At 51.4% G+C, this 27,944-nt stretch overlaps 1 protein-coding gene across 1 annotated transcript in view; it reads left to right on the forward strand.

Moving 5' to 3' along the window:
• The first annotated feature begins 9,645 nt into the window (after positions 1-9,645).
• Positions 9,646-27,944, forward strand: part of RAB11FIP4 (RAB11 family interacting protein 4) — a 119,368-nt gene continuing 101,069 nt past the window's right edge. The window contains exon 1 of the mRNA XM_049859662.1: positions 9,646-9,804. Within this exon, the coding sequence (XP_049715619.1) occupies positions 9,646-9,804 (159 nt within the window). The remainder of the gene's footprint in view (positions 9,805-27,944) is intronic.

The raw sequence follows: 27,944 nt of genomic DNA on the forward strand, positions 1-27,944 counted from the left end.
CTGGTTTCTCGGATGCCCAGCGTGATCAGCCACCGCTGCGAATGTGGTCATCATGCCGGAAGGAAAGCTCCGGCAGCGCTGTCCAGTCCAATGCGTATCTGCGCTGCCCAGTATGGTGGCCACTAGCCACGTGTGGCTGTTGATCTCTTGAAACGTGGCTAGTGCGACTGAGAAAATTAACGTTTCTATTTATTTTAACTAAATAGTCACACGTGGCTAGTGGCTACCAGATTGGACAGCACAGCATCCGAAAGGTCTCTAATCAGGAACTAAAAGCTAGAGTCTAGATGCACTGGTCTGCTGCGTCTACCTGTTCAAACCAAAAGAAACCAAACCCACTGCCATCAAGTCAATTCCAACTCATAGCAACCCCATAGGACAGGGTAGAACTGCCCCATAGGGTTTCCAAGGAGCACCTGGTGGATTTGAACTACAGCTGTAGCACTTAGCCACTACACCACCAAGGACCTGACAGCAACTGGTATATAATACCTTTCCAACCCCATCTTCTTGCTCCAGCCAAGCTTCTGTGCTCCAGCTACCTTGAGCTCCTGGCCTGGAAGGGCAAGCCAGCTGGGATGACTGGTCCATGTGTGACCTACGTTTTGCCTCTCCCCTCATCCCTCAGCTATTGTTTTCAACCCAAACCCACCCTGACACATGACCTGGCACCTCCTTCCCAGCGGAGAATCCATTTACACAAAACTTCACTGAAAGCTTTGCCAGGAGGTTCAGAAAAGGGTTTACCACTTATGGCCAGCATCTTAAAAAGTCTCTCCCAGAGACCTGTCACCTCTGGGCTCATCACTGCCCAGGGGAGCAAGAGGATTTCCCCTTTTGTGATCTCAGCACACACAGGCTTGCTCCTAACCTCAGTGGCTTCTTTTGTGCACAGTAATTCAGATCTGTCCCAGCTTTTTTCCCCAACATGAATTCTGGAGAACAGGACATTTCTGTCTCCTTGAACCTTGCTATGCTCTTGCTGGTGTGTGGGGCTTTGTGGACGCCGTTTCTCCCTGGAGAAGCCTATCTTGGCCCCCAAGGGACTCCTCCTCATCCCTTGAGACCCCCTCAAAGACCATTTCCAGGAAGGTTTTCTTGGGGAAAGCAGTTTGTTGGGCCATTCTCCCGCTCCCTGACAGCTCACACACCTCTCTCCTGGAGGAATTGAGCACTTGGCTTCTGTCTTAGTTATCTAGTGCTCCTATAACAGAAATACCACAAATGGATGGCTTTAACAAACAGAAGCCTATTCTCTCACAGTTTAGGGGGATGGAAGTACAAATGCAGGGTGCCAGCTCCAGGGGCAGGCTCTCTCTCTGTTGGCTCTGGGGGAAGGTCCTTGACATCAATCTTCCCCTGGTCTAGGAGCTTCTCAGTGTAGGGACCCCGGGTCCAAAGGATGAGCTCCCCTCCTGGTTCTTGCTCGGCAGTAATGCTATCCCTCTCCTCTCTGCTCGATTCTCTCTTTTGTATCTCAAAAGGGATTGACTCAAGATACAACATAATCTTGTAGAATGAGTCCTACCCATTAACATAATTGCCTCTAATCCTGCCTCATTAACATAGAGGTAGGATGTACAACACATAGGATAATCACATCAGATCACAAAATGGTGGACAACCACAATACAGAAAATCATGGCCTATCCAAGTTGATACACATTTGGGGGAAAATAATTCAATCCATAACAAGTTCCCATAACTGTGAGCTCCTTTGGAGCCAGGAGCACGTGCCTCAACTTATGTCCCTGCTACCTTGCCCTGGGCCTGGCTCCTATAGAGAGTCCCCAAATCCATGTAGAATTAGCAATCAGCTGCTAACCAAAAAGTTAGCAGTTCGAACCCACCCAGCACCCAGTGGCTCTGTGAAAAAAAGACCTGGCCATCTGCTTTAAAAAAGATTACAGCTAAGAAAATCCTACCGAGCAATTCTATTCCATAACACATGGGGTCACCATGAGTCAGGAGATTCCACAGCAACAGGTTTTTTGTTTGTTTTTTACTCTAAACACTATGTGCCATAAAAAAAAAAAAAAATTTCACTGCCTTCTAATTAACTCAATGGCAACGGGGTTTGATTTTTTTTTTTTTTTTTGCATCCAAGATGGTGCTTGGAAAAGGCCTAGAATTTCCCAGGGCTTTCCAGAGCCCGTGAAAATATGAGTTCAGTGAGAACAGAGAAGTTTTCTATTCTGTCCAAGGATGTGTGGCCAGAGCCTAGAACAGGGTTCGTCACATTGTAGTGACAACACATAGTTGTCAAATGAATCAATCCAGGAAAGAAATGCTACTACTTCTAAGCAGTGACCTTAAATTTGAAGACCTCCCTTGAACAGTAGGGGGCGCAGGAGAGTTGGGTCTGCCCCAGGGAGGCAGATTCGGAGGGAGCCCACTGGCTTTGCTGCTTTGCTTGGTTGGATCTCCCTCGCCTGAGGCCAGGCGCCCTGCTCAGCCTCTCCTGTCTGTTCTCAAGAAGTCTGGACAAATGTTTTGGGGCCCTGGAGGGCTTCATCTCACACTGGGCATCCCCTGCAGGGTCCCTGTTGGTGCAGGTTCCAGGCAGGCAGACCTGAAACCCCCTCAGCCTCTCGCTGCTTCTCAATCTCAGTGAACCTGGCTCATCTGGGGCTCAAGGCCCAGCCTCCAACGCCTTCTGAGATGTATATTCTGCAGGACTGTGGAGAGATCCCAGATTTAATTTTGTTTTTAATCTCTTGGGGGTTGGGGGGTGCCAAATTGGAAGTCCAGGCCTTAGCCTAATGGCTGAGATTCTACACTGGTCATTCCAGGACACTAGCCACACCTTCTGCCAGAGCTTCAGTGGGGGAAGGGGCCCTATCTCTGCGGCCAAAAATCTGACCTTGGGAAAGTTACATAACATCTCTGTGCCTCAGTTCCCCCACCTTAAAACAGAGCTAATAATAGTATCCCTCTCAAAGGGCTGTTGGGGACAATAGAGTTGGTAAGCGAAAAGCCCTTAGCACAGTGCCTCGCATGTAATAGGCTCCCAATAAGGTCAGCTAGAAATCCCTGGGTGCCACAAACGATTAAGTACTCAGCTACGAAGCAAAAGGTTGGTGGTTCAAACCCACCCAGAGGCACCTTGGAAAAAAGGTCTGGTGGTCTACTTCTAAAAGGTCACAACCATTGCAAACCCTATGGAGCACAGTTCTACTCTAATGCATATGGGGTTGCCATGAGTCAGAATTGACTCCACAGCAACTAGTTTTTAAGGATAAAAACCAAACCCATTGCCATCCAGTTGATTCCGACTCATAGCAGCCCTATAGGACAGAGTAGAACTGACCCACAGGGTTCCCAAGGAGCGCCTGGGGGATCTGAACTGCCGACCTTTTGGTTAGCAGCCAAGCTCTTAACCATTGGGCCAGTGGGGCTCTTTTAAGGATTAGCTAGTATTATTAGACAGGCCAGAGGAAAGGGTGTCCACTAAGGAAGAATAAAGTGAAGATGAAGCTACCAAGAGCCAAAGGTCCTCCCTTCAGCTGGGTCACCCAGGCAGATGGGCCCTGAATTAGTGTCCTGCAGCTGCCATAACAAAGCACCACAAACTGGGTGGCTTAAAACAAGAGCATTTATTCTCTCAGTTCTGGAGGCCAGAAGTCTGAAAGCAAGGTGTTCTGCTCCAAGTGTTGGCGGGGCCGTGTGCTCTCTGCAGGCTCTAGGGGAGAATGGGTCCCATGCCGCTCTCTTAGCTCCTGGTGTTGCTGGCAATTCTTGACGTTCCTTGACTTGTACACCATTACCCCAAATCTCTGCTCCCTCATCACATGGTGCTCTCCCATGTGCCCGTGTCTCTTCTCATGAGGACACTGGCCATATTGGATTAGGCAGTGCTACCCTAATGACCTCATTTTAACTTAATTACATCTGCAAAGACTGTATTTCCAGATAATATCACATTCACAGGTACCAGAGGTTAAAACTTCAGCATATCTTTTGAGGGGACGCAATGCAATGCATAACAGGCCCCAAACGGTAAAATCTAATGAAGCACATAGCTCCGTCTGTGTGTGTGTGCGCGCATGCGCGCACATGAAACTCCTGAGCGAATGTGCATGGACTCACGCTGGGGTCAGTGGGTGAGAGCATGATCCTGACATTCAAGGCAGCCCTCCTTTAATGAGCCCTTTTTTTCTTTTCAGCCCTAAGGTCCAGAGGAGCAGAGACACAGAGAGCCTGGTATCCGGGCCCACAAGTGGGCAGGTGTGATGGTTAAGGCTGTGTGTCAACTTGGCTGGGCCATGAGTCTCAGTGGTTTGGCGGTTATGATGTAGTTTGGCAATCCTATGATGATGTGATCACCTCCATGATAAGATTTTGACATAATGTGATCACCTCTCTGATAGAATCTACTGCAAGTAGCCTACCAGTTGAAAGGGATTTTCCCTGGGGGTATGGTCCACATCCAGTATAGGTGGATTTTCTGGCAAGGCTTGTAGGCTTTTGCTCATTCTGGATCCTGCAGCTGGCTGCTGTTCTTCTGACCCCCAGTTCTTGCGACTCCAGCTAGCAGCTTACCTGCCGTCTTGCCTGCCGAGCCTGGTATTCATCAGTCTTTACAGCCTGTGAGCCAGAGCCCTACTGTCTGACCTCCCAATCTTGGGTTCACCAGCCCCTGCGGCTACATGAATCAGGAGAAGCTTCCAGCCTGACCCAGGGACTTGGGATATTCCAGCCTCTACAACCGCATGAGCCATTTCCTTGATATAAATCTCTCTCTATATATATATATTTATATACTCTACTGGTTTTGCTTCTCTAGAGAACCCAGCCTAAGACAGCAGGGCATCACAAAAATACTCTCAGAGAGTCCACATGAAATTCTGTAAGAAGACATTGATGAGGGCAACTAACTCAGGGAGGGCTTCTTGGAGGTGGTGGCCTCTGAAGTATAGTTGTGGGTGGGAGGCCATTCCAGGCAGAAGGAATGGCATGTGCAAGGCAAGCCCAGCATTTTATTGGTCAACTCCATGTGTAGTCATTGTCTGAGAGTCCAGATCCTTGCCACACAGTCCCAGGGATACAGTAAGTGCCCAATAGATGCTTAACAGTGTGTGGTAGATACCACTACTGTTCCTCCATGTCCTACAGAACAGAGGGTGCAGGGTGGGAGAGGATAAACGGAGAGGTCAGCTGGGATCCGACTGTGCGGGGCCTGCCTGCCTGCTGCCCACACTGACTTAGGAGTTTTTCATCTAGGCACAAGGGGGCAGCAGAGAAGGCAAGACGCCGGGGAATGCTATGATCAGTTTAGACCCCAGGCAAGGAGATGGCTTCCCCAAACTGGGAGAAACCAGGAGGAACCAGGTGGCCAGGAGCCACTTCTGAGGCTGACAAAGGGATCTGGAGCCTAGCTGGATAGAATAAATAAGGTTATTCTTATTAAAGTAAGGTTGGGGCATTTCCCAGGGAGAGGAAGTCCCCGGGAAGGAACTTGAGCCATCAGCAGTCTTGTACCCTCGTGAGGGTCTGAGAAGGTTCTGGATGGGCACCCACGAAGAATAAAAGCTCCTGTTTCCTGGGTGCCCCCTCCCCAACAAGGGTTTACGCGGCAAAGAGGAAGCACAAGGTCTCGAGATGCCCTCTTGCACCCCAGAAGCGCCTCAGTCCAACTGTGGTCTCGGCACAGCCGTGGGCTAGGTCTTGGCAGCTCCGTCTCCAAACAGTCGGCAGCTGTGTCTGCTGACAGAGACATATTTTAGGACAGGTGAAGAAGGAAAATAAGTTCACACGACCTTCCTCCGTTCCAAAGCGATAATTATTCAGAGTTAAAAAACCAGTAGGCCGTGAACAGGAGAAACTGTGAATCCTGTCCCACTTCCAGACAACATGCATGATGAAGTCGTGGTCCATAGGTTAAACCGTAGAAATGTTTCCTCTTTGAAACTGGTTCTAAACAGATTCATACTGACTGACACACATGATAACCACCAGGTGCCAGGTACTGTGCCAGGCCCTGGCCAAGGCGATTTATATTCATTTCTTACTGAAAAAAAAAAAAAAACAACTTTCAGGAACTCTGTAGGGTAGGACTACTGCCCCCACTTTACAGCTGGGAAGACTGAGGCTCAGAGAAGCTAACTTCTCCAGAGTGACAGAGCTAAAAGACCTTGGTGCCCAGCCCAGCTGTTTTGAGTTCCAAAGCCTGCCTCTTATTAATCTTTAATGATGTCCACGTGATATTTATATCGCATACATTCGTTTTCTGTGGCTGCTGTAAGGAATGATCACAAACCGTGTGGCTTGAAAGAAGTTTATTCTCTCACAGTTCTGAAGGCCAGAAGTCCAAAGTCAAGGTGTCAGCACGCTGCGCTCATTCCTGAAAGTCTCTTTCAGCTCTGTGGTGGCTCCAGGTATTCTGTAGCTTGTGGCCACATCACTCCAATCTCTGTCTCGGTGGTCACATGTCCTTCTCCTCTTCTGTCTGCCATCAGATCTCCTTCTGCCTCGCTTTTATAAGGATATTTGTGGTTACATTTAGGGCCCTCTGGGATGACTCAGGATAATCTCCCATCTTGAGACCCTTAATCACACCTGCAAAGACCCTTTATCCCAATAAGGTAACACTTACAGGTTCCAGGGGTGGTGGTGGTTGTCAGGTGCCACTGAGTCAATTCATGGCGACCCCATGTGATGCACATATCTTTTGCGGGGGGGAGGGACATTTTTCAGCCCACTGTACCATATTTGTCCATTCCTTAATTTATTGCTGCACGGACCTGAACTGTGTGTCTGCTGTGTATCAGACACTGTGCTAGGAGCTGGAGAAATAAGCACCTCATGGTTGTTCCTGTCCTGGAGGCAACCATGACAAAGTGAAAACAGGTGTGACTACACCTTTCCTACGTGTTTTCCAGCTACTCCTGTGACCAAATAACAGGAATAAGAGGTGATAAAGATAATCATAACAACAGCCAGCACTTACCTACCAGCACTGTTCTGGCATTTATTAACTTATTTGACCCTCACAAAAGCCTTATGTCATAGGGGCTATTATTATCCCCACCTTACAGTGGGGGAAATTGAGATGCAAGGGGATTAAGTAACTTCCCCAAGGTCACACAGTGAGAAGTAGCACAGACAGAATTTGAACTCAGGCAGTCTGGCTCCACAGTCTGTACTTTTCACCTGTCTGTACAGAATGCTCAGGAGCACAGGGGAGAGGCAAGCAAGGAGGTGAGGGTGGGTGTTGTGGTCAGGGGAGGCTTCCTGTAGGAGATGCCACTCCTACCGAATCTGGAAGGACAGGAGTTGGCCAGATGAAGTGGAGTGGGGGACAGGGAAGGAGTGAGGATCCCCAGGCAGAGGGAAGAGCTGCGGTGAGAGAAAATGGGCCTGAGCTGACTGTGGAGATCAGGACCCCAAGGGCAGGCAGCAACCCCAGCTTCACTCCCCACCTCCCTGCCTGAGGACTTGTTGGATCCCCATGGGCCAGCCACTTCCCCCTCCCACCCCACTTGATCCTCTCCCTACTTACCCTTCCCCACTGGGCAGGTGGAAGGGGATGTAACATCCAGACTCTTGCATACATTAGTTCTAATCTTCAGTCATCCACCCATAAGGGAAGTACTGTTATTATCCCCATTGTACAGATGAGAAAACCTAGACTCAAAAATAGTGTATCCTGCTGAGGGGCATCCAGCTAGCAGAGAAGCCCGCACTCTTCCCAGCACCTCCCCTTCACCCCCCTCCTGCATGGCCTCCCCTTTCCTGCTTTCTCACATTTTTTAGACTCTCTGATCCTCAAACCCACAAGTCTCTTCCCAGGAGGTGCTGCCTTACATGGCTCCTGGAAGAATTAGTATCTCAAGGGGAAGGGATAGCTAAAGACCAGGTTTGCCCCTGGAGCTGGGGCAGGAAAAGGGGGCAGATCCACTGTCAGGGAAGTTCCAAGGTGGCCCCTGTACGGGGGGCATTTTGGGGTTGGGCAGGAAGACCTCAGAGGTGGAAACTGAGGCCCAGAGAGTTGAGGCCAGCAGCCCCTGTGGCAGAACTAGGCCCCAGCCACCCCTGAGCTCCCTGTCTGAGTCCTCACACTGCTTTCTACTCTCTGCTCCTGCAGGTGGTGGGGGAGGGGGCATGATGTTGAGGACAGCAGGCCCTTAACCACTTAATTCAAGGGCCTCCCCGGGGCTGGAGACCAGGGGCATGAAAGTGATTAAGACATATTCTGCCCTGGAGTGGTGGTGGAGATGGGCATGCCACCAGGGAATTATAGAGCTAAGGGGGCATCTGGAAAAAGGGCCCAGAACTCAAACTGGGAGGCAAGGTGGAATGCCATCCAGAAAGGCTTCCTGGAGGAGGAAACCTCTGCATGGAGCCAGAGAGCATAAATGAGGGTCAGTTCAGCCAAGGCCTGTATTCAGGTCCAGGGCAACTGGTGCCATAAGGGTCTGATGTGTGGAGTGATGAGGTGGAGGAAGGAGAGCCAGGCTGGGTGCTACAGGGCCCTGTGAGCCCAGGTAGGAATCCCGCCAGGAGGAGCTGGGGCAAAAGCCCAGCTGAGCACTGCTGGTTGAAGGGGGGAAGTCCAGGCTGTAAGATGTGCAGGCTGCTCTGCCTGCCACCTGGCCTCCTGCAGCCCTGTGGCCTAGCGGAATGGCCTTGCCTTTCCCTCCTCTGAGGAGCCCCACCTGTCCCTGGTCTTCTCTTTACCTCCCCTGTCCCAGGGTCCAGTTCCAGGCTAAGGCCTGTTCCCTGCTCTTTCTCTCTGTGCCCTTCCCCAGACCCCCTCTGGCCCTGGAAGATGCTGGGCAAAGCGCTGTCTGGAACGCCTGTGTGGTCCTAAAACCAGGGGTGTCTGCTCTCTCCAAGGCTGCACCGAGAAGGTTCAGAGTAGGCAGGGGTATGAATCCTGACCCTGCCTGTCACAGCTTCGTGGCCTGGTGTAGGTAGTCGGACCTCTCTGGGTCTCACTTTCTCATCCTTGAAAAGAGGGTAATGATCGAACACACAAAAAAGACTAGGGAGGACCTAACGAGATAACTGCGGAGGATCGGGAACATAGTGGGTGAGCGCTTGGCGAATACGAGGTACCCACAAAGGGAGGGCTAAGTGAGGACGGGCTGACCGTGAGGTGCAGGCCCTGAGGGCTGAGAAGAGGCTGTTGGACGCCACGGCGGGTGCTCCGGGGGCTCGGACCTCGTAACTAAAGTCTCAAAGCCGGGCAAGAGGGTGGGTGGGCGCGGCCGCTGCGCAGCTCTGAATTTCCGCCACGTCCCGCGCTCGGAGGCGGTCGGGGCGCGCGCCCCCCTCCCGGCTTTGCAGGGGCAGAGAGCGGGCTTACGCCGAGGGAAACCGAGTCCGCGGCGGCGGCGGTGCGCGCGGGCGGCCCCACGCGGGGAGGAAGCGCGCGGCTCCTTTTGTCTGCCGCATCTCCTCCGCCCCCCGCGCGCTCCCGTCCCCGCCCGCCCGCCCGAGCGGCGGGGGCTGCGGCGCCGCTGCTGACACGGATCGGCCGCCGCCACCGCCGTCGCCGGGCGGAGGCTGCGCACCGCAGAGCCGCGAGGGCGGGCGGCGGCGGCGGCCCCGGAGGCGCGCGGCGATGGCGGCGGCGGCGCAGGGCGGGCGGCGGCGGCGGCGCGCGGCGCGGGGCTCGGGCTAGCTGTGCGGCCGGCCCGGATGGCGGGCGGCGCGGGCTGGGCGGGCGCCCCCGCGGCTCTGCTGCGCTCCGTGCGCCGCCTGCGCGAGGTATTCGAGGTGTGCGGCCGTGACCCCGACGGCTTTCTGCGGGTAGAGCGCGTCGCGGCGCTGGGACTGCGCTTCGGCCAGGGCGAGGAGGTAAGGGGCCACAGCGGCGGGAGGGGGCACCCGGGTTCCCCGCGAGCCTTCGTTCCCCCCACCAGGCCCTTCGGGTTGGCCTCCTCCCAAGCCGACCCTTGACACCACGACCACCCTTCCTCTCCCCCGCCCCCCCCAGCTTCTCAGCCTTTTCACCTGCCCCGGACAAGCCTCTCCGTCCACAAACCCAAGGTGGTGGTGGCCTTCTTCCTGGGAGAAATCCCTCCTCCCCCTGCCCTGTCAGACTGCCTGTGCCAACCTGAGCTGAGGACCTCGGACCCCGGGGTATCCCCTGCCCTGCCGGACCCCAGCCTGTGCTGCGGGTGTCGAATGTCATGCCCAGGGTGGCCTCCCTGTCCACCTCCCTCCCTGGCAGAGCTGGTCCCTCCGCCTGATCTACAAACCCACTCAATGTGGGGTGGGGAGGAGCTGTCAGAATCTGGACTCAGGACCCCCCTCCCCATTTCTACCCTGCGGAGGCCAGGACGCAGAGGTCTGGAATTCCGTGACTGGTAAATAGGTACTCTCCCCACTGGGCCTAGCCGAGGGGTAGAGGGGGCCCCTAGGGGCACCCAGCTGCTTTGGTGCCTTTGCTGCCTGCACCCACCCTGCCTGGAACACAGAAGGAGGGGTCTGTGATGGGGCCACCCTGGATTCTTGGTAGTGCCTGGTGACCCTCCATTCAGGCTCTGATAGGCAGGGCTGGCTGGCAGCTGACCCTGTTGGCTGCAGCAGGCTGGCCAGAGCCAAGCTTGCCGGGTGGGAGCTGAGCAGAGCAGCCCCCACGGGTGGGGCTGGGTCTGTTTGGGGAAAGCAAGCACAGTGCTGACTGTTAGCAGGACTGCAGTCATGGCCAGTGAGGGGTGGGCAAAGAACATCAATAAATGCCACAACAGACCAATGTTTTCAAAGCCACCTAAGGCTTTGGGTCTTGCATGGGGAGACTGGGGCCACTGGCCTCAAATGGGCTCTATTTGGTACTGTGTTCCTAGGACAGCTCGAGCCTGGTGTTCTAGAACATGAGAGAAGCTGGGAATGGCCACATAGGGCCCGTACCTCCCTGTCACGTATCAAGTGGGAGGTGATGGACAGTCTCTCCACCAGCACCTGGGCATGGACCTGGGGGTGCCTGAGAGCAGAAGGTGGAAGGGAATGAGGCAGGTGTCAGGTGTGAGAACTCAGGTACACCAGCCCAGGGAGCTCATGAGGCAGTTCCCGTTAGAGCCTGCCAAGCCCTTTTAAGGGCCACAGCCACTTTCCCCCTCTGCAGGGCTTTGCTCACGGGCATTTCCTGCAGCCACCATGATCCCTGTCCTTCCCCCAAGGCCAGCCAAGCTTCTTCCCACTCTTCCGTAGTGACTCCCAGCTGAGGCAAGGAGCAACCCCCAAGCATGGGGCATGCCCCCAGCAAGCCTGGTCACCTGATCCCGAACCTGGACAGCTCCTGTTGTTAGACTCTTCTCCCTCACAGACTCTACAGCCCAAACCTGCTTGTCACTTGGTCATCCCAGTTCTGCACGTTGACTCACATGGTTCTCTCTTCTACGTGGCAGCCTTTAAATGTTTGAAAACAGCGCTCATGCCCCCTTCACTCCTTCACACCCACTCACTCCATCTACCCTTAAAAAAAAAAAAGTTACCATTAAGTCGATTCCTACTCATGGCGACCCCACATGTGCAGAGTAGAACTGCACTCCTTAGGGTTTTCAAGGCTGTGACCTTTCAGAAGCAGATTGCCAGGCCTTTCTTCTGAGGCACGTCTGGGTGGGTTTGAACTGCCAACCTTTCAGCTAGTAGCGCCTAACCATTTGCATCACCCAGGGACTCCCATCTTCCCTATTCCAGGCCAAGTTCCCCTAGCTCCTGAAGCCCCCAGCCATTTCCATATCACCTGCAGGGGCCAAACTGCTGGCTTCTGGCCCTGGAGCTGCTGTGGGCTAATTTTGTGACTCAGTTTTCCTAGTGATATAATGAAGGGGCCAGACCAGGAGACCCCACCCCCACCACCAAGGACTGTTCCAGCTCCAACACCTCACACGTAAACGTGGGCTCAGGGTACAGCTGCCTTTTGGCAGATGTGTGGTGCATCACACACTCCACTCCTGTTAAGCTTGTGGGCACCCAGACTCCCAGGGCTCCTTCTCCGGAACCACCGCCAAGCCAGAGACCCCCCCACCCTGGGGCAGGTCAGTGATGTCTTTTTTTTTTTTTTAAAGCATGCTCATATATTATTAGAGAAGCGGTTTATATGGGAAACTATAGACAAGCAAAAATAAAAGTATTGCTATTCCATCTCCCAGGGAGCAGTGCTGTGACACCCTAGCCACAGCCTTCCAGAGCCGTTTCTATGCGTATACAGAGGTTTTCTTCATAAAATGAGATCATACTGTGCATACTGTCTTGTAACCTAATTTATTTGCCCGTGTACTAGTCCCGCTTTTCTGCTCCAGTAAATTTTCATCTCGTTTAAATACACAGACCCTTATTCAGGTTTCTGCACTGGACTCCCAAATGTCCATTTTTGTTGTTGTACTCAAACCAGTTTTCTCTCCGGGACTGTGCAGTGGGTATATGTGGTTATCGTGACCCTTAGGTCTCTCTTTTGTAGCACAGTTCTTTTTTTTCTTTTTTTCCTTTTAATAGCCCTGTTTTTGAAGATAATCAGGCCTGTTGTCCTGCATCAAAAATTCTTCATCTGAGCCTGTTACTTAACCCTTATCCCTGTTAAATTCCATCTTGCTCATTTCATCTCACTCTATCTGCCAATAGAGAGAATTTCCAATCGTGCCTCTGCCACTCAGACGCTATGCTGCCTGCAGGTTTGGAGATGCGAGTGCTTTGTGTGTCTCAGTCCGCAAGGCTGGTTAAAGACGCAGGGCAGGACCACGGACAGGGCCTGGCGCTGGTCAGGGTGGTTCAGCTCAGGCTGTGTGGAAATACAATTGACATCACTGCACAGCCAAGCTCATGTATGCATTGCAAGTACAAGTGTCATGAAAAGTAATGCTTCCTCACAACATGCTATGTACCCTGACCGTTCTCTTTCATTCGTTTAAAAGTCAGGGTGGCAATGTTGATTTCCCAACCCACTAGTGCTCCTGGGTGGATGATTGTCACCCATTAAATATGGGGCTCAGTGAACCGCTCAGAGCTGATTACCCACATTTTACCAGCTACCCTCAGGACACCAGGGTCCAGTGCGTTGCGAAAATAAAAATATCCTCGGCTGCGAAGTATAAAATAAATATAGGTGATATAAATAAATGATTGAACAAGGGAGACTAGTTGAATCTCCAGCACAGAAAAATTTCAAATAATTTATGTAGCTACCTGCTCTTTGGGTGGGGAGCATAGCTCTCTGCCCCTTAAGAGTGAGATGCATGTAGTGACTTCCTTCTGAAGAGTACAATAGGGAAGGGAGGGAAAAGGGTAGCTTTGTAGTGGAGATACCTGACAAACACTACTTCAGCCAGGTGATCAAGGGCAACAGCAAGTGATAAATCATGTTGATGGTGTGTATCCTTCATATGGTGTGATGAGAAAGGCACTTTTCCTCTCTGGCCTTCCCAAAACCCGTAACCTCAGTCTAATCACTAGAAATACACGAGATAAATCTCCAACAGACCTGACCAGTGCTCCTCAAAACTGTGAAGGTCATCAAAAACAAGGAAGGTCTGAGAAACGGTCACAGTCACGAGGAGCCTAAGGAGACATGACAACTACATGTAATGTCATATCCTGAATGGGATCCTAGAGCAGAGAAAGACAGTGGGTAAAGAACTGAGGAACTCTTACTACAGTGTGGACTTCAGTTAACAATAAGGGTATGCACATATTAGATTGGTCTCTGATATTCCTGTTTTGTTGGCCTAAATTCATAACAGAAAAGAAAAAAAGATAAAATTTGATGAAAACATGAATACCTACAATGTGTGAAACACTGAGCTTGACTCTTTATTTAAATTTCATTTTCCTCTCTACTGGTTCATTGTGGGAAACCCTGGTGACATAGTGGTTAAGTGCTACAGCAGCTAACCAAAGGGTCAGCAGTTTGAATCCACCAGGCGCTCCTTGGAAACTCTATGGGACGGTTCTGCTCTGTCCTATAGGGTCGCAATGCATCGGAATTGACTCGACAGCAACCAGTTTGGTTTTTTTTTTTTTTTTTTGGTTCTTTGTGGTCATGTTGATTCCAACTTATGGTGACCCCATGTGTGCAAAATGGAGCTGTGCCCCGTAGGGTTTTCAAGGCTACGATCTTTTGGAAGCTGATTGCCAGGCCTTGTCTTCCAAGGCACATTTGGGTGGGTTTGAACTGCCCGTCTTTCTGCTGGTAGTTGAGTGCTTAACCATTTGTGATCCAGGGACTTAGCTTGACCTTTTTATGAAGGCAAAGGTGGAGGGAAACCATTATCTCATCCCTGAATGTTTATAATACAGTAGGAGCAGGACAATGAAAAATACATAAAATGATAGCCTGAACCCATGCTTTGCTTCCCCACCACCCCCCAACCTCTCAGTCCTCTGTTTACTCATCCATAAACCAAAGTCCCCATTCCTAGAGTTATTATGGGACTTGAATGAGTTAATACATAGAAAGTGCTTATCCCGGTATCTGCTTAGAGTTGCTGCTGCTGCTGCTATTATTACTTTCTAAACACTTGCAAGCACCTTTGAGAGGCTGTTCTGTGCCAGGGTTGTGCTGAGATTGAGGTTGAGTTCTGGACCAGTCTCCGGGTTCTGGGCCCACCTCCCTGTCCAGCTCTGATCTACCAGCTCCTCTTGTATCTTCCATCAGCACTCAGAGAATGGAAGACATTCAAAGCAGCCAGAGATACCTTAGGCCACGCTTCCCTGTTACATTCTTCTCTTGTTTCCAGTTTGAAGACCAGAGAGTGTTGTTAATTATTTGGGGATGGTAACTCAGCTTTAGCTGACCTGAGGATAGTCTTTAATTTTCCCCTTGTTTGTAGCTTCCTCTGGGCTGACGGCTGGATGGACTGGGTGACCCCCGCACACCTCCCAGAGGAGGGGGAACCCAGAAATGTGGAGAACGGCAGGGGAAGCACATCTGAGCAACCGCTTCTCCCCCCTCGGCTGGTATTCCATCACTGAGGAGGTCTGCAGTGGTTCACCCTGCCTTGCGGGGAAGGGCAGGTTTGGGCTCAGTGCAGCCACCGAGCGCCTGGTGGTCACTGGACTGCTGGACATGGCCCTGCCTTGACACCCCAACCTGTGTGCTATGGTACGAGTGGGAACATGGGCCTTCCTAGGTCCATATTACATGGCTGTGCTGAGGGTTCTGCCCTCGCCTTGGAGTACGTATATATGTGGATGTGGGGGTGGCCCTCTGGCCCACCCAGCACTCATCCTTACCCTAGCGCTGGGCAGCCCCACCAGATCGATTGCAGAAGGGGAGCCTAACAGCTGGCTGGGGTTGACATGCTGGGCGAGGCAGCCCCAGGGTGGGATGGAAGGGAAGATCCCCACTGGCATGGAAATGGTGACTATCACGCCTGGGTTAACACCCAGCCTCCCCCACAAATTATTGGGTGAATGCCCTGAAATTTTTGTGGTTTTAGTAAAAATGCCTTTTACATTTGGGGGCCATCTTAATACATGTTTGCATGTTGTTTGTTTTGTTTGTTTTTTTTTCTTTAATGTTTTATTCTGCTAACGTCTTATGTACCTACTATGTGCCAACACAGAGCTCAGGTGGCACGGTGGTTAAGATCTAGGCTGCTAACCAAAAGGTCAGCAGTTCAAATCCACCAGCCACTCCTTGGGCATTCTAGCCTGTCTTATAGGGTCGCTATGAGTCAGAATTGACTTGACAACAGAGGATTTTATGTGCCAACATTGTTCCAGGCTCTGGAAACAGTAGTGACCTGGGTCATACATACTGGGGGGTACTAGAAAAGAGACAGGCAAATGTGGTGTTAGGTGCTGGGAAGAGTCCCTGGGTGGTGTAAACATTAACACAATCAGCTGCTAACAGAAAGGTTGGAAGTTTGAGTCCTCTCACAGGTGGCTTGGAGGAAAAGCCTGGTGATCTATTCCCAAAAAACCAGCCACTGAAAACCCTATGGAGCACAGTTCTACTCTAAGACACATGGGGTCACCATGAGTCAAATCAATTAGCCAGCAACTGATCTAGGAAGAACTAGCTAGCAACCGCTAGGAAGAAGGCCAGTGGAAGGTTTTGGCCTTAGAATGATGGTGGAAGCCCTCTTCTGTTGAGATGCACATTTAGGCAGAACCCAGAATGGAGAATGGGGGCCACACCTTGCGGGTATCTGGGGGACAGTGGTCCAGGCAGAGGCAGGAGTGTACCTGGAGATTAGAGGCACAGTTAGGGGCCTATGACCTGGGAGAGGAGACTGGAGGGGAGAGGGCGAGGAAGAGGCTGAGAGGTGGGCAGGGGCCAGTTCAGTGGGGCCTTCCCTGTGGGGACTTTGGCCTTTGTTCCCAGTGAGATGGAAGCCCTCTTTCCAAGGGTTCTGAGCAGAGAGACATGATCCAACTTAGATTTAGATAGCACCACTCTGACTGTTGTGGGGCAAAGACACAGCAGAGGGCAGGGGAGGCAGGGAGACCAGCGTGGAGACCATTACTTCATTCATAAAAGCTGGAGGGAGTGAAGCAGTGGAGAAGTGGTGGGAGTCAAGATGTATTTTGATAATAGAGCCAACCGGAGGTGAGAGAAAGAGACAAGCCTGGAAGACTGGATGGATTAGGCTGCTATTTTCTGGATGGGGAAGGCCGAGGGAGGAGGAGGGTGAGGACAAGGTGCCTGCCTGGTGTTTGAGTGGCGGTGTCGGTGGCAGGGGGTAGACAAGCCTAAGAAATGTGCTTCGGCCCAGCTCCTCCTGGCAGATCCTTGGCTCTTTCTGCCTTCCTTCTACCTCACCCTTACGTCTCACTGCCCACTGAGAAAAGTTCACATGAGAGAAACACAGAACCTGATGAAGGTGTGATTCAGCCCCCTTTAAAAACTAGTCATGGGTTTGGGGATCATGGGACTCTACCCTGCTGGCTTGGGGCATCTTATCTTCCAGGATGCAGCCCCACCTCGCAGTCTCCTATCTAGGGTGCTGACTGCCTGTCTGTCCAGCTTCAGGGTCTGAGAGCTGCTCCTTGCCTCCTCCCTGCACAAAGAACTGGCTGGAGCTGTAACTAATTGCTTGAATGTGCTGTTGGCCTGACTGCTAGCCTTCCCAGCCCTTCTGTTTGGAGCCATCATCCCGATTATATTTGGGGCTCTTAGAAGTGCCCTTTTCCCCTCACTGTCTCCCTCCAGCAATTTCTGATCCTTGGAGCCCCTCCCCTGCCCTGGGAGCAATAACTTAGGGCCACCAATTCCCTCCACCCTACCACCCCTGGGATCACTGCTGAGGGACCATGCTCTTGGGGGTTGGTGGAGCAGAGCAGCCCAGATTCCAGAAGTTTGTGTACCAGTGATCCAAGCAGGGGACCAGACATCCTTGTGGCCATAACCCAAACTATAGCTATGAGGAGTGCTAAGTTCCCTTTAGACCTAAAGCTTCTAGACTAACCTGCATATCACTTGCCAGCATTTTCCAAAAGCATGTATTGATTGCCTGTGGGCCCATATTGGGCATTGTCCCCAGGAAGATCCCAGTCTAAGGCCAGCAGCTGGACAGGGCAGATGGAGGAATGGGGAATGATCAGATGTGAGTTTCAGAAATCTGACACTGGAAAACTGGAGAAACCTCAAATCCAAGGCTCCATCCAGCTTGCTGAGTCTGGAGAGGTCCTGGTGCTGGGGGCGGGGCAGCCCTTGAAGGAGCCCCAATTAGAAATAGGTCTGTGGCCTGCAACGTGCAGGGAGAGTGAGCCCTGCTGGCCGGGAAGATGCCTGCTGCGGAAGGCATCAGGTGCCAGCAGGAGCTGAGGTTTTCGAGCTGGAGGAGGCTGCCTGTAAACCAAGCCCTGAGTTATGCATCTCCACTGCGTGTTCAGATCGTGCTTAAATAGCCCCGGGAGACAAGTGTGTCTCTGGCTGCTCAGGTTTCCTGACAGATGTTCTTCCTTCGTCCTCCGCAGGCTGGGGCATGTGCGGCAGCCTTGCAGCCGGGTCTGGGGCTGGACGCTCCGCCAATGCCTGGTCCACGTTCCCCAGGCTCCCCCATCTTCCTTGGCCTGCGCGGCAGACGCTTCTTAGCCACAGAGGCCCTGTGTCCCCAGCTGCCCTTGACCCTCTCTTGCTTTCCATCCTCTTCCTCTTGCCGTCCACTTTCTCCAGTGTCTCAATTCAGCCGGGCTAGCTTTAATGTTCTCTCTGAGAAGTGGCTGGAGGCCCGGGTCCTGGCATCAGGCACACCTGAGACACAGCTCTGTGACTTACTAGCTGTGTAACCCTGAGAAGCTTATCCAACCTCTCTGAGCCTCAATCTCCTCATCTGTAAAATGGGGATAATATTAGCAAGGTGCATCCAACCCTTAACACCGTGCCTAACACGTACCTGCGGTACAAATTTGTTAACGTGACGGCTCTCACTAACCCCAGGCTTTCTGAATGAGCTGTCCATTTTCACTCTTTCACAGTTGCTTTTGAGCACCTGCTGTATTTGGGGCTAAAGGGTGTACAAATGAATGAGATGGAACTCCTCTCCTAAGGGCGTTCACTGCTGTCGGGGAGGCAGACTAAAATAGAAACCTTGGCAACGCCTGTGAGAAGGACCAGGCTGGAGGCTTGTCAGGTGTGTTGGGGTGTGAAGACGATTAACTTTGCCCTGGAGATCAGAACGCCTTCCCAGAGTTTTAAAGAATGTTCTCAAGGGCAAAAAGAAAGGACAGGTATGCCAAAGGAGATGCCCGCACTTTCAAAGGCCCACCTGGCAGGAGGGGGGGCAGGTGGGAGAGAGGAGGGGCTGACGAGGCAGGTGAAGGCCAAATGCGGAGGGTTTTTATCTCAAAGATGTCGGGATAAAATGTTGAAGAGGTTTAAGCAGAGGATGGCCTGGCTCTGTTGCATTTTAGACACACTGTCTGGCAGGTAGGTCTGGGGGAGAGGAGGCTGAGGTGCCAGGTCACTGCCTGGGTCCCAGAGCAAGGAGAGGGGACCCCGAGGATGGAAGGAGCGGAGGGTCAGAGGGATGCCTCGGGCAGCCTACAGGACTTGAGAAGCACTGGAGGAACCAGAGGAAGCGTCTCTGGCTCCAAGCCCCTTGATTCCCACGTGGGTGACTGGGTGGTGGAGAACAGGCCAGCTTGAGGTTATTCACACACCGCACAAAGCACAAGGGCTGACCTCACTCTCAGGAATCCTTCCGAGGTCAGCTGCTCTTTATTTTTTAAAAAGTTCCAATTATTGCTGTTGATTTTGTAAATTTAAACAACTTTGTAGAAAAAGAAAGCTAATTAGCACTAATCTGTATTTCTGCACCTTGAAATCCACGTCCTGTCCTTGGCGGTGACCCACATATGGTTGTAATCAGTGCGTGTGTGCTATTTTGGCCCCTTTCCACCTGAAGTATTTCCTGTGCCTGCGTCCCAGGCATGAGTGTGGTTTTCCCACCAGTCACAATTAATATCCACACAGCATTCCATTCTGACCGGCACAGCTTGCTGGACCCAGCCCACCTGCTGGAGTACCTGGACCGGCTGGTCAACCCTTGGCTCCCATCAGCCTCTGTGGGACCCAGTCCCCTCACCCCCCCCACCCCCACCCAGCTGGTGCATGCAGGGTGAAGCCTACAGAGAACAGTGCCCTCCAGATGGTGTGGGGGAAAGTGGGGGTCTGAGGGAGGAGTTTGTGGCCTCGGGCAGGTCTCTTTACTTCTCTGATCCTCATCTGTGATGCAGTAATGACGCAGGAATGCTTCCCTCATAGGGTTTTTGTGGGTGTGAAATGAAAGAATGGGGGTGAAGCACTTAGCACAGTGCATCGTAAACACTTTACCCAGGGGAGCTATTATTATGTAGTCTTCTGTAGCTTTAGGGGCATTTGAAGGGGACAGAAGGCACTGGTTATAGACTACCTGGGGCTCCTGGAAAGTCCGTGGTGCCACTGGGATTGCACTCTTGCTGCTAGCGCACCTGCTGCTGCCACTAGTGTTGTCCCGGCTTGTTTTGATGATGATGATAATGATAAAGAGACGTATGAGCACCTGCTGTGTGACAGTGCCCGCTGTAGACACAAGGGTAATCTGAAAAGGTGGTTTGTCATAGCAGAAAAGAGTGTACGCTCTTGAGTTTGAATCCCAGCTCCACCACTTCCTAGTTTGACCTCAAGCAAGTCTGTGCCTCAGTTTTCTCATCTGTGAAATGAGATTAATAAGAGAAGCTACTTCTTAGGCTTGTGAGGTATAGATGGGTTAGTACATGTAACCAAACCCGTTGCCGTCGAGTCGATTCCGACTCATAGTGACCCTATAGCGTTTCCAAGGAGCGCCTGGTGGATTCGAACTGCTGACCTTTTGGTTAGCAGCCATAGCTCTTAACTACTATGGCACCAGGGTTTCCAATACATGTAAAGCTCTTAGAATAATAACTGACTCATAGCAACACTCAGTAATTGTCATCGATTGTCGTTGTCATCTCTATTACTGTTACTCCAAGGAGCTTCCAGCCCAGTGAGGGGGTGACAGGGACCCAACACACCCACAGAGGGGCTGTGACTGCTGTGGCTGAGTCTGCACAAGAAGGAGTGATAGTACAATGTGTGGCTGCAGCCCTCTGTTTTTATGCTGCTGCTGATAATACTACCCCCACAATGCCTCCATGCCAGCCTCAGAGGGCTTGTGCCAGGCTCTAAGCCCGGGTACAAGATCTTGGGGAGGCCTTTGAAAATGCAGATTCCAAAGTCCCACCCTGGCTATCAGACTCAGCACATTTGTGTTGGGATGACCAGCCAGGGTAGGAATCTCCCCTTCATCCCTCCACCCTGGAGGCTACATGGTTTAATGGGGGAAGCGGAAGCTCTGGATCAGAATGCTGGGTTCAAATCCCACTCTGCTTCTCTCCTAGCTGGGAGATCCCCTTTGAGGTCCTGACTCTCTCGAGTCTCAGTTTTCTGGTCTATGTAGGGAGGCCAACCACACCTCCTTTCGAGGCCATGATGAGGCTACATGAGCCTACATGAGCCCTCCCAGTAGGGCTTCAGGGACTCTCTTAACATTGGTTCTCCTCCCTCCACTCTCTTTTGAGGGAGAAGTATAAATTATAAACAAGAACATAAATCATGTAGAGGCCTCTCGCTTCTGCTTTTTTCGGCTGTTCTGGCTGGAAAAGACATTTACCTCTACAAAGAGCTCCCTCTGAGTGAATGTTCTAGAAGTTCTCCCAGCTGGCCCTGTTGGGCCCTGTGGCATTTCCTCAGTTGACTAAGAGTGCTTTGATGGGGCAGCACTGGGAGTGGAGAGCCCAGCCTCCCTCTGAGGAGAAGGGAGGGCCGCAGCAGAGGGAGGGAAGCCAGCGGCATGGGTAGACCCTTATCCTACCACCCTAGCTCAAGGCTCTGGGAGTGCTGCAGCCACACTGTTTCTGGTACTCCTTGTCCTTGGACCCAGGAGGTACCACCAGCTAGCTCCCCCTCCCCACAGGTAGGTGTAGTCAGTGTTGGAAACAGTACCCCAGGAGCTGCCTGGCAATGAGGGGCAGGGCTAGTGGGCTGATCCTGCCTCTTTCTCCAAAGGCTGGCCACATACATCACCTGGCCTCCCCTCATCCAGATGGACATGGCCCATTGGATGTCCTCGCGGAGGAGAGAAACTGACAGTGCCTTGCTCAGAGCAGGGGTCCCACCTGTAGTCTGAGGAATCCTAGTCCTGCAAAGAGAATGTGATGGTCAGGTACGTTTGGAAGTGCTGTGCCCGTATCCCTCAGGTTAATCTAATAAAGGGTACGAAAAGTCCTATGTTAAAAACTATCCAGCTTTGGCCCAGCGTGTCTCACACTTATTTGATCTCAGAACTGTTTGTTTATGCAACACCTTGACTCTGCCTGGGAAATGCCCTACTGGTGGCCTTGGGAAAAGGGGCTCGGCCTCTCTGGGTCCCAGTTGACTTACCAGGGAAACTGGGACCACAACCAGGTCACGCATGGGTCAATGATGGGAGAGGACTGGCCAGGCTAGTCTCTGCTGCCTCTGCTTGTGAACCCAGCTGGGCACAGGGACCACAGCTGATCCTCTTGTGTCCCCAGGCCCCAGCTGGGCCTGGCCCTGGAGGTGTTTGGGAAGCATCAGCAAATCCCATGGAAAGAGACAAGGCCTCAGAAGTGCCCCCCTCAGGCCTCAGCCTCTGGCTTCATCCTAAACAGAGGATGCATGAAAAATTTGGGTCCTCTGCCAGGGCCGCAGGCTGTGCTGCTCCCCCAGATCATTGTGGGGGTTTCTGTGAGGGAGAGACCGACTGGAAGGCAGGACCTCGTTCTTCTTCCCCTGCAGCCACCATCGGTGCCTACTTGACCCCTACCTGGCAACAGGGAAGGAGTGAGCATGGTTCACGAAGGAGATCATTAGTAAACGCCTGCACAGTGTTTTGCTGATGGTCGAGCACTCTCAGATCTGTTATCTTGTTTCATCCCACAGCAATGGTATGAGGTAGGGCATGTTGCCTGTCGCATTTCACAGGTGAAAAACCTGAGGCTTGGAGAAATTAGGATTTGTCCAGGTTCTCGTGGTGAGTTTGGTGAGGCTGCTCTTCTCCTCCTCCTAATTTAGAAATTCCATGGTGGGGTTCCCCAGAGTTAGTAGCCTTTCTCATCTGCCACCTTTTGTTGTGTTGACAACAACATTGGATTTCTGGCTGGAGCCACCATACTTGCCTTGTTTTAGTAGCTAAACCTCCCTTAACTGGGGTGATTATAATGGGGAATTGAGACGGTTTTGGAGGGAGCGTTGGTGAGTGCTCCCAACTCTTGCAGACCAGCTCCACTTTATGGGCAAACATTCCCATTTAACACTAAACCATGGGGATAAAATCAACCAAAGCTTTTGTTCAAGCAGCACCTTTCAAACTGAGAAGCAGCCATGTTGGCAGAGGGCCTAATGCTGAGGCCAGAGCTAGTGGCAGACGCAAGAGTGAACCCCTTTGTGGTGCTTTGAGCATCACACCAACCTCCCCCCAAAGCAGTGTCCAAGAACAGACCATGAGAATGGGTACCCCTCTCCTTGAGGGGTGAGCCCACTGCCACCATCACTAGGAAACCTCCCGCAGAGGCCGGGGCAGCCTCGGCCTTGACATGCTGCTTCGTTAGGAAAGATTAGTCCCAGTGTCTACCCCAATCTCCCTCCTGTCCAGAGTTCAAGTGGACTCCACGCAGACCCCTGCTTCAGAATCCTGGGAAGGACCTTTTTTTTTTCTGCCAGTTGCCATGTAGTGGATTCTGACTCATGGCAACTCCACGTGTTTCAGAGAACTGTGCTCTACCTGGGGACTCCTTGGAAAGAACTTCACAGGTCAGCCAAAACTCGCTGCTCTGTGTATGGTCCAGGAACCAGCAGAATCAGCATCCCCCTGGGGGCTGGTTAGAAATGCAGAGTCTCAGGCCCTACCCCAGACCTACTGAATCAGCAGCTGCGTTTTAACAAGATGTCCAGGCAATTCACAGGCACACTAGAGTTGGAGAAGGTCTGCTCTGGTCCAGCAGAAGCCCAGAGACAGTACATCCTACATCTTCCCCACCCCACAGAGTGGACAGGGCCTGGGAGTGACATCATACTGCCCCCAGGCATGTGGTGGTATCAGTAATCATCTACACGCTTTATGCTATTCTTGAGACTGGTTGGTTTTTCTTCACTCAAAAATATATCAGTATACATATAAAACTGAAACCAAACCCATTGCTGTCGAGTGGATTCTGACTCATAGCAACGCTATAGGATAGAGTAGAACTCCATAGGGTTTCCAAAGAGTGGCTGGTGGATGTGAACTACCAACCTTTTGGTTAGCAGCCATAGCACTTAATCACTGTGCCACCAGGGCTCCAGAATACATATAAAATCAAACCCACTGCCGTCGAGTCGATTTGGAATCAAAGCAACACTATAGAACAGAGTAGAACTGCCCCGTAGAGTTGCCAAGGAATGCCTGGTGGATTCAAACTGCCGACCAGGCAGTTATGGTTAGCAGCCATAACTCTTAACCACTGCGCCACCAGGGTTTCCAGTATACATATAAAAAAAAAAATAGTGGAATATTATTCAGCCATAAAAATAACTGAAGTACTGGTTCATGCTACAGTATGAATGAACCTCAGAAACATGATGCTAAGTGAAAGAAGCCAGACACAAAAGGTCACATATTGTATGATACCATTTATATTAAGTGTCCAGAATAAGTAAATCCATAGAGACAGAAAGCAGATTGGTGGTTGCCAGAGGCTGAGGGGGTGGGGATGGGGAATGAGGAATGGCTGCTTAATGGGTATGGGCAGGGTAAGCACGTGCTTAAGGCATCAACAAAACAGGGGTACCAGTTGTCCAAAGTAAAGACTCATAGATGCCAAGCAGACAGGACACAAAGAAAAGCAAGGGCCACAGTGAAAGGGAACTGGCAGGGCACTAAATGAAACTGAGACCAGCTCCAGTGCATAAGACTGTGCCGGCCAGAAACAAAGTCCACGTGGGGTCACAAGCGTGCCCACCTGCGAAGTTGTTTAAGCTATGAGGCCCCTACCACTTCAACACCTTCGTTGACATCTGCCTCCTACAGTCCCCTCCTGTGTAGTTAGAACTCCTTATCTCAGCAGGTCTGTTGGGAGTACAGTATTTCTAATAAACAAGAGGTGAGCATGGGCTGTGAAGTCTAACTCTTGCTATATTCACCCACTAAAAATTTTATAATCCAGTTTGTCTCATTCTACTAAAATGGCATGCCCCACTTTTGCGTTCAATCACAAATATTAGTCACATTTAAAAAGAAGTTACATCATAGCTGAGACACACACGCATATATATATACATTTATATATGTAACTCACATAAACCCAAAAACCAAACCCAGTGCCGTCGAGTCGGTTCCGACTCATAGAGACCCTATAGGACAGGGTAGAACTGCCCCATAGAGTTTCCAAGGAGCGCCTGGTGGATTCGAACTGCTGATCCTTTGGTGAGCAGCCGTAGCACTTAACCACTATGGCACCAGGGTTTCCGTAACTCACATATCCTGTTCAAATGTGTGAGTAAGCAGAGGAGGGGGCACCACACATTATCAGTGTTTAGGGCCCTCACACGCCTTAATCCAGCCCTGGGTCTGGGGTTTCCTTTTGGGATGATGGAAATGCTTTGGAACTAGATAGAGGTGGTGGTTGTATGATATTGTGAACATACTAAATGCCACTGAATTATTCACTTTAAAATAGTTTTATGTCATGTGAATTTCACCTCAATTAAAAAAAATCAGGACATCTGTTCCTTCCCTGGGAGCTTCTTAAATGCTAGGGCCAGGCCTGGGGCATGTCTAGCTCCCCAAGGGGCAGAGTCTGGCTGAGTCATGAGGAAATGTTTGCTGAAGGATGGACAGATGGACAGAGGGGTACATAGGCCAGCCTACCTCAGAGACCACCCAGGCTTTGTCACTTTCATTCCTATTGAGACAACAAACAAAAGCCCCTGTGGGTGGCCTAAGGGATTCTGGTTAGGGGCAGGCTCAGGCTGTGAATGAGGGGCCCACACAGTGACGCTCTGACATGCTGGGGGTCTCATAGTGGAATGAGTTTCCAGCTTTGGCCCCACTGTGACAGCGCTTCCCCTGAGGCTGCAGCCTGGGTACATGTGACCGGGCCATGGTGCAGGCTGGTCATCCCAGATGCCTGACCACACTGGCGAGGCACTCCAATGCCACACGGCCCCTCTCCATGGGGCAATGAGCACCTTCTTCCATGAAGCCACCCTCCTACTGCAGTCTTATACCCCAGCAGGTCCTTGAAGAGGCTAGTTGAGGGGTTCTTCATCAGTTAGGGTCCCTCCAACTTTGAAAACCAGGAACCGATGCAAAATGGCTTAAATGCTCAGGAAAATGTATTCTTTCTCATAACATGAGGGCCCAGAGTAGGGCCTCCTCAAGGGTTCGTTGTTCCAGGGGCTCGGAGGCATCTGTTAGGGGATGCAGATCCTTTCCATTCAGCTTCCCCCTTGTAGGTCTCAGATGGTGTCTGCTCTGGGGCAGAAGGAAGGGGAGCACTTGCTGTCCCTTGCCTTTTTTTTTTTTTTTTTACCACCTCCCATCCAAGAAAACCTCTCCCAGAAGCCCCCTGTGGATGTCTTCTCAGGTCGCATTGCCAGAAATGCATAGCACGCTTTTGCCTAAACCAATCACTGGCAAGGAGGATGAGCCCACCTGACTGGCTTGGCCTAATCAGGACTTGGTGCTCCTGAGGCGTGGCCCTGGGCCCCACCCCTGCTGTTTCTCACAGATTGGAGAGTCCCCCTCTGGTTTCTCTTTTTGTGCCTTTTGCACCTAACGCTTCCATGGCACTCTGTAGTATATGATGCCTTTTGCACATTCATTTGAGCCTCACAATAACCGTAGAGCTGGTGGGAAATGCATTATAGATAAAGAAACTGAGGCCCACAGAGGCAACATGACTTGTCCAAGACCCCGGGGGTGAGAGCGTGTTGAAGCCCAGGCAGGGTCAGCTTTCAGGGTATGATCTGTGCAACCCCAAAAAGTTCAGTGCTCTGCAGTCACCATCTTGGATTCTTAATCATTTTTGAACAAAGGGCCAGGCGTTTTCATTTTTCACTGGACTGCTCAAATTATGTAGCCGGCTCTGAGCCTGAGCTTCCCTCCTGTCTCCTCTGGAGCCTTTTCACGACAGCAGGCTCTTCCCCATTCACCTGTACACAGGGCCATCCTGAGTGGATTGCACACAACAGCCCTGCACACGGAAGAGAGCAGGTTTCTGGAAGGGGTAAGGACAGGCTGCACCCAGAATGTGCCAGCCTGGCCCGAGGTTCAGGGACACTGCAAGACCCACTTTGGAAACCCCTCCCTCGTCCTTCGTGGAGGTTTAGCTGAGGCTCTTGCCTGGCTCCCCTACAGAGAATTAATACAGAGGGCCAGTGGCTGCCTCCCCTCCCCACCCCCCCCTCCCCGTCTTGTGCCATTTTTCCCCAGTGGAGAAGGGGTTCCAGAATACAGGGTCCCATTGTGTGCCTTGATGTCAGGCAGCTGTGCTGCCCGGGGAAGTGGGTAAACAAGCATCTGGCCTTAAGGCCCCAAGGGGAGGGCTGGAGCCCCCTGGGGTGGCCGGAGGAGGGACTCATGGGAGAAACCCATCTGGAGGAGGGAGGAGATACTGGAAGGACTTTGGATTCCAGTTTTTTACCTGCTGGGGGGATTAGGTCCCCTGTAAGATAGGAATGATAGCAAGTGTTTTACAGAGCTATTGGAAGGATTGAAAGGGGTGAAGTGCATAAAGTGCTTAAAGCAAGCATTCTTCAACTGTGAGCTAAGATAGTTGTTCCTGTTATCACTGTTGTTAATGGCTCCCCAAATCTTCAGGAGAAAGCCCAGCCTGCATGACCTGCAAGCCCCCTGTTCCTACCTCTTTAGCCTCACCTCTTTTTTTTTTAATAATTTATTTTTATTATTGAAAATATAAGTGACAGGACATACACCAATTCCACAATTTCCACATGTACAATTCAGTGACATTAATTACATTCTTCAAGTTGTGCAACCATTCTCATCCTCCTTTTCCAAATTGTTCCTCCTCTATTAATATAAACTCATTGGCCCCCTCAGCTTCCTATATAACCTTTCGAGTTGCTGTTGTCAATTCAATCCCATGTAGATGGTTCTTTTAAAGAGCACAATGCTCAAGGCAAACATTCTTTACTAATTAAGCTATTGTTTGATTTAAAGAAGACTTGAGGGGATAGTTTTGGTTTAAGGCTTAAAGATTATCTCAGGGCAGTAGTTTTGGGGGTTCCTCTACCTCAATGGCTCCAGAAAGTCTGGATTTCATGAGAACTTGACACTCTGTGCTGCATTTCCCCCTTTTGATCAAAGATTCTTCTATGGAGCCTTTGATCAAAATACTGAGTAATGGCACCATCTAGTTCCTCTGGTCTCACGGCAAAGGAGACAATTGTTCCTGGAGGCAATTAGCCACACATTCCATTTCCTCTTCCTATTCCTAACTCTCCTTCTTCTGTTGCTCCAAGG

Source organism: Elephas maximus, chromosome 19 (assembly GCF_024166365.1).
Source record: "Elephas maximus indicus isolate mEleMax1 chromosome 19, mEleMax1 primary haplotype, whole genome shotgun sequence".
NCBI lineage: Eukaryota > Metazoa > Chordata > Mammalia > Proboscidea > Elephantidae > Elephas > Elephas maximus.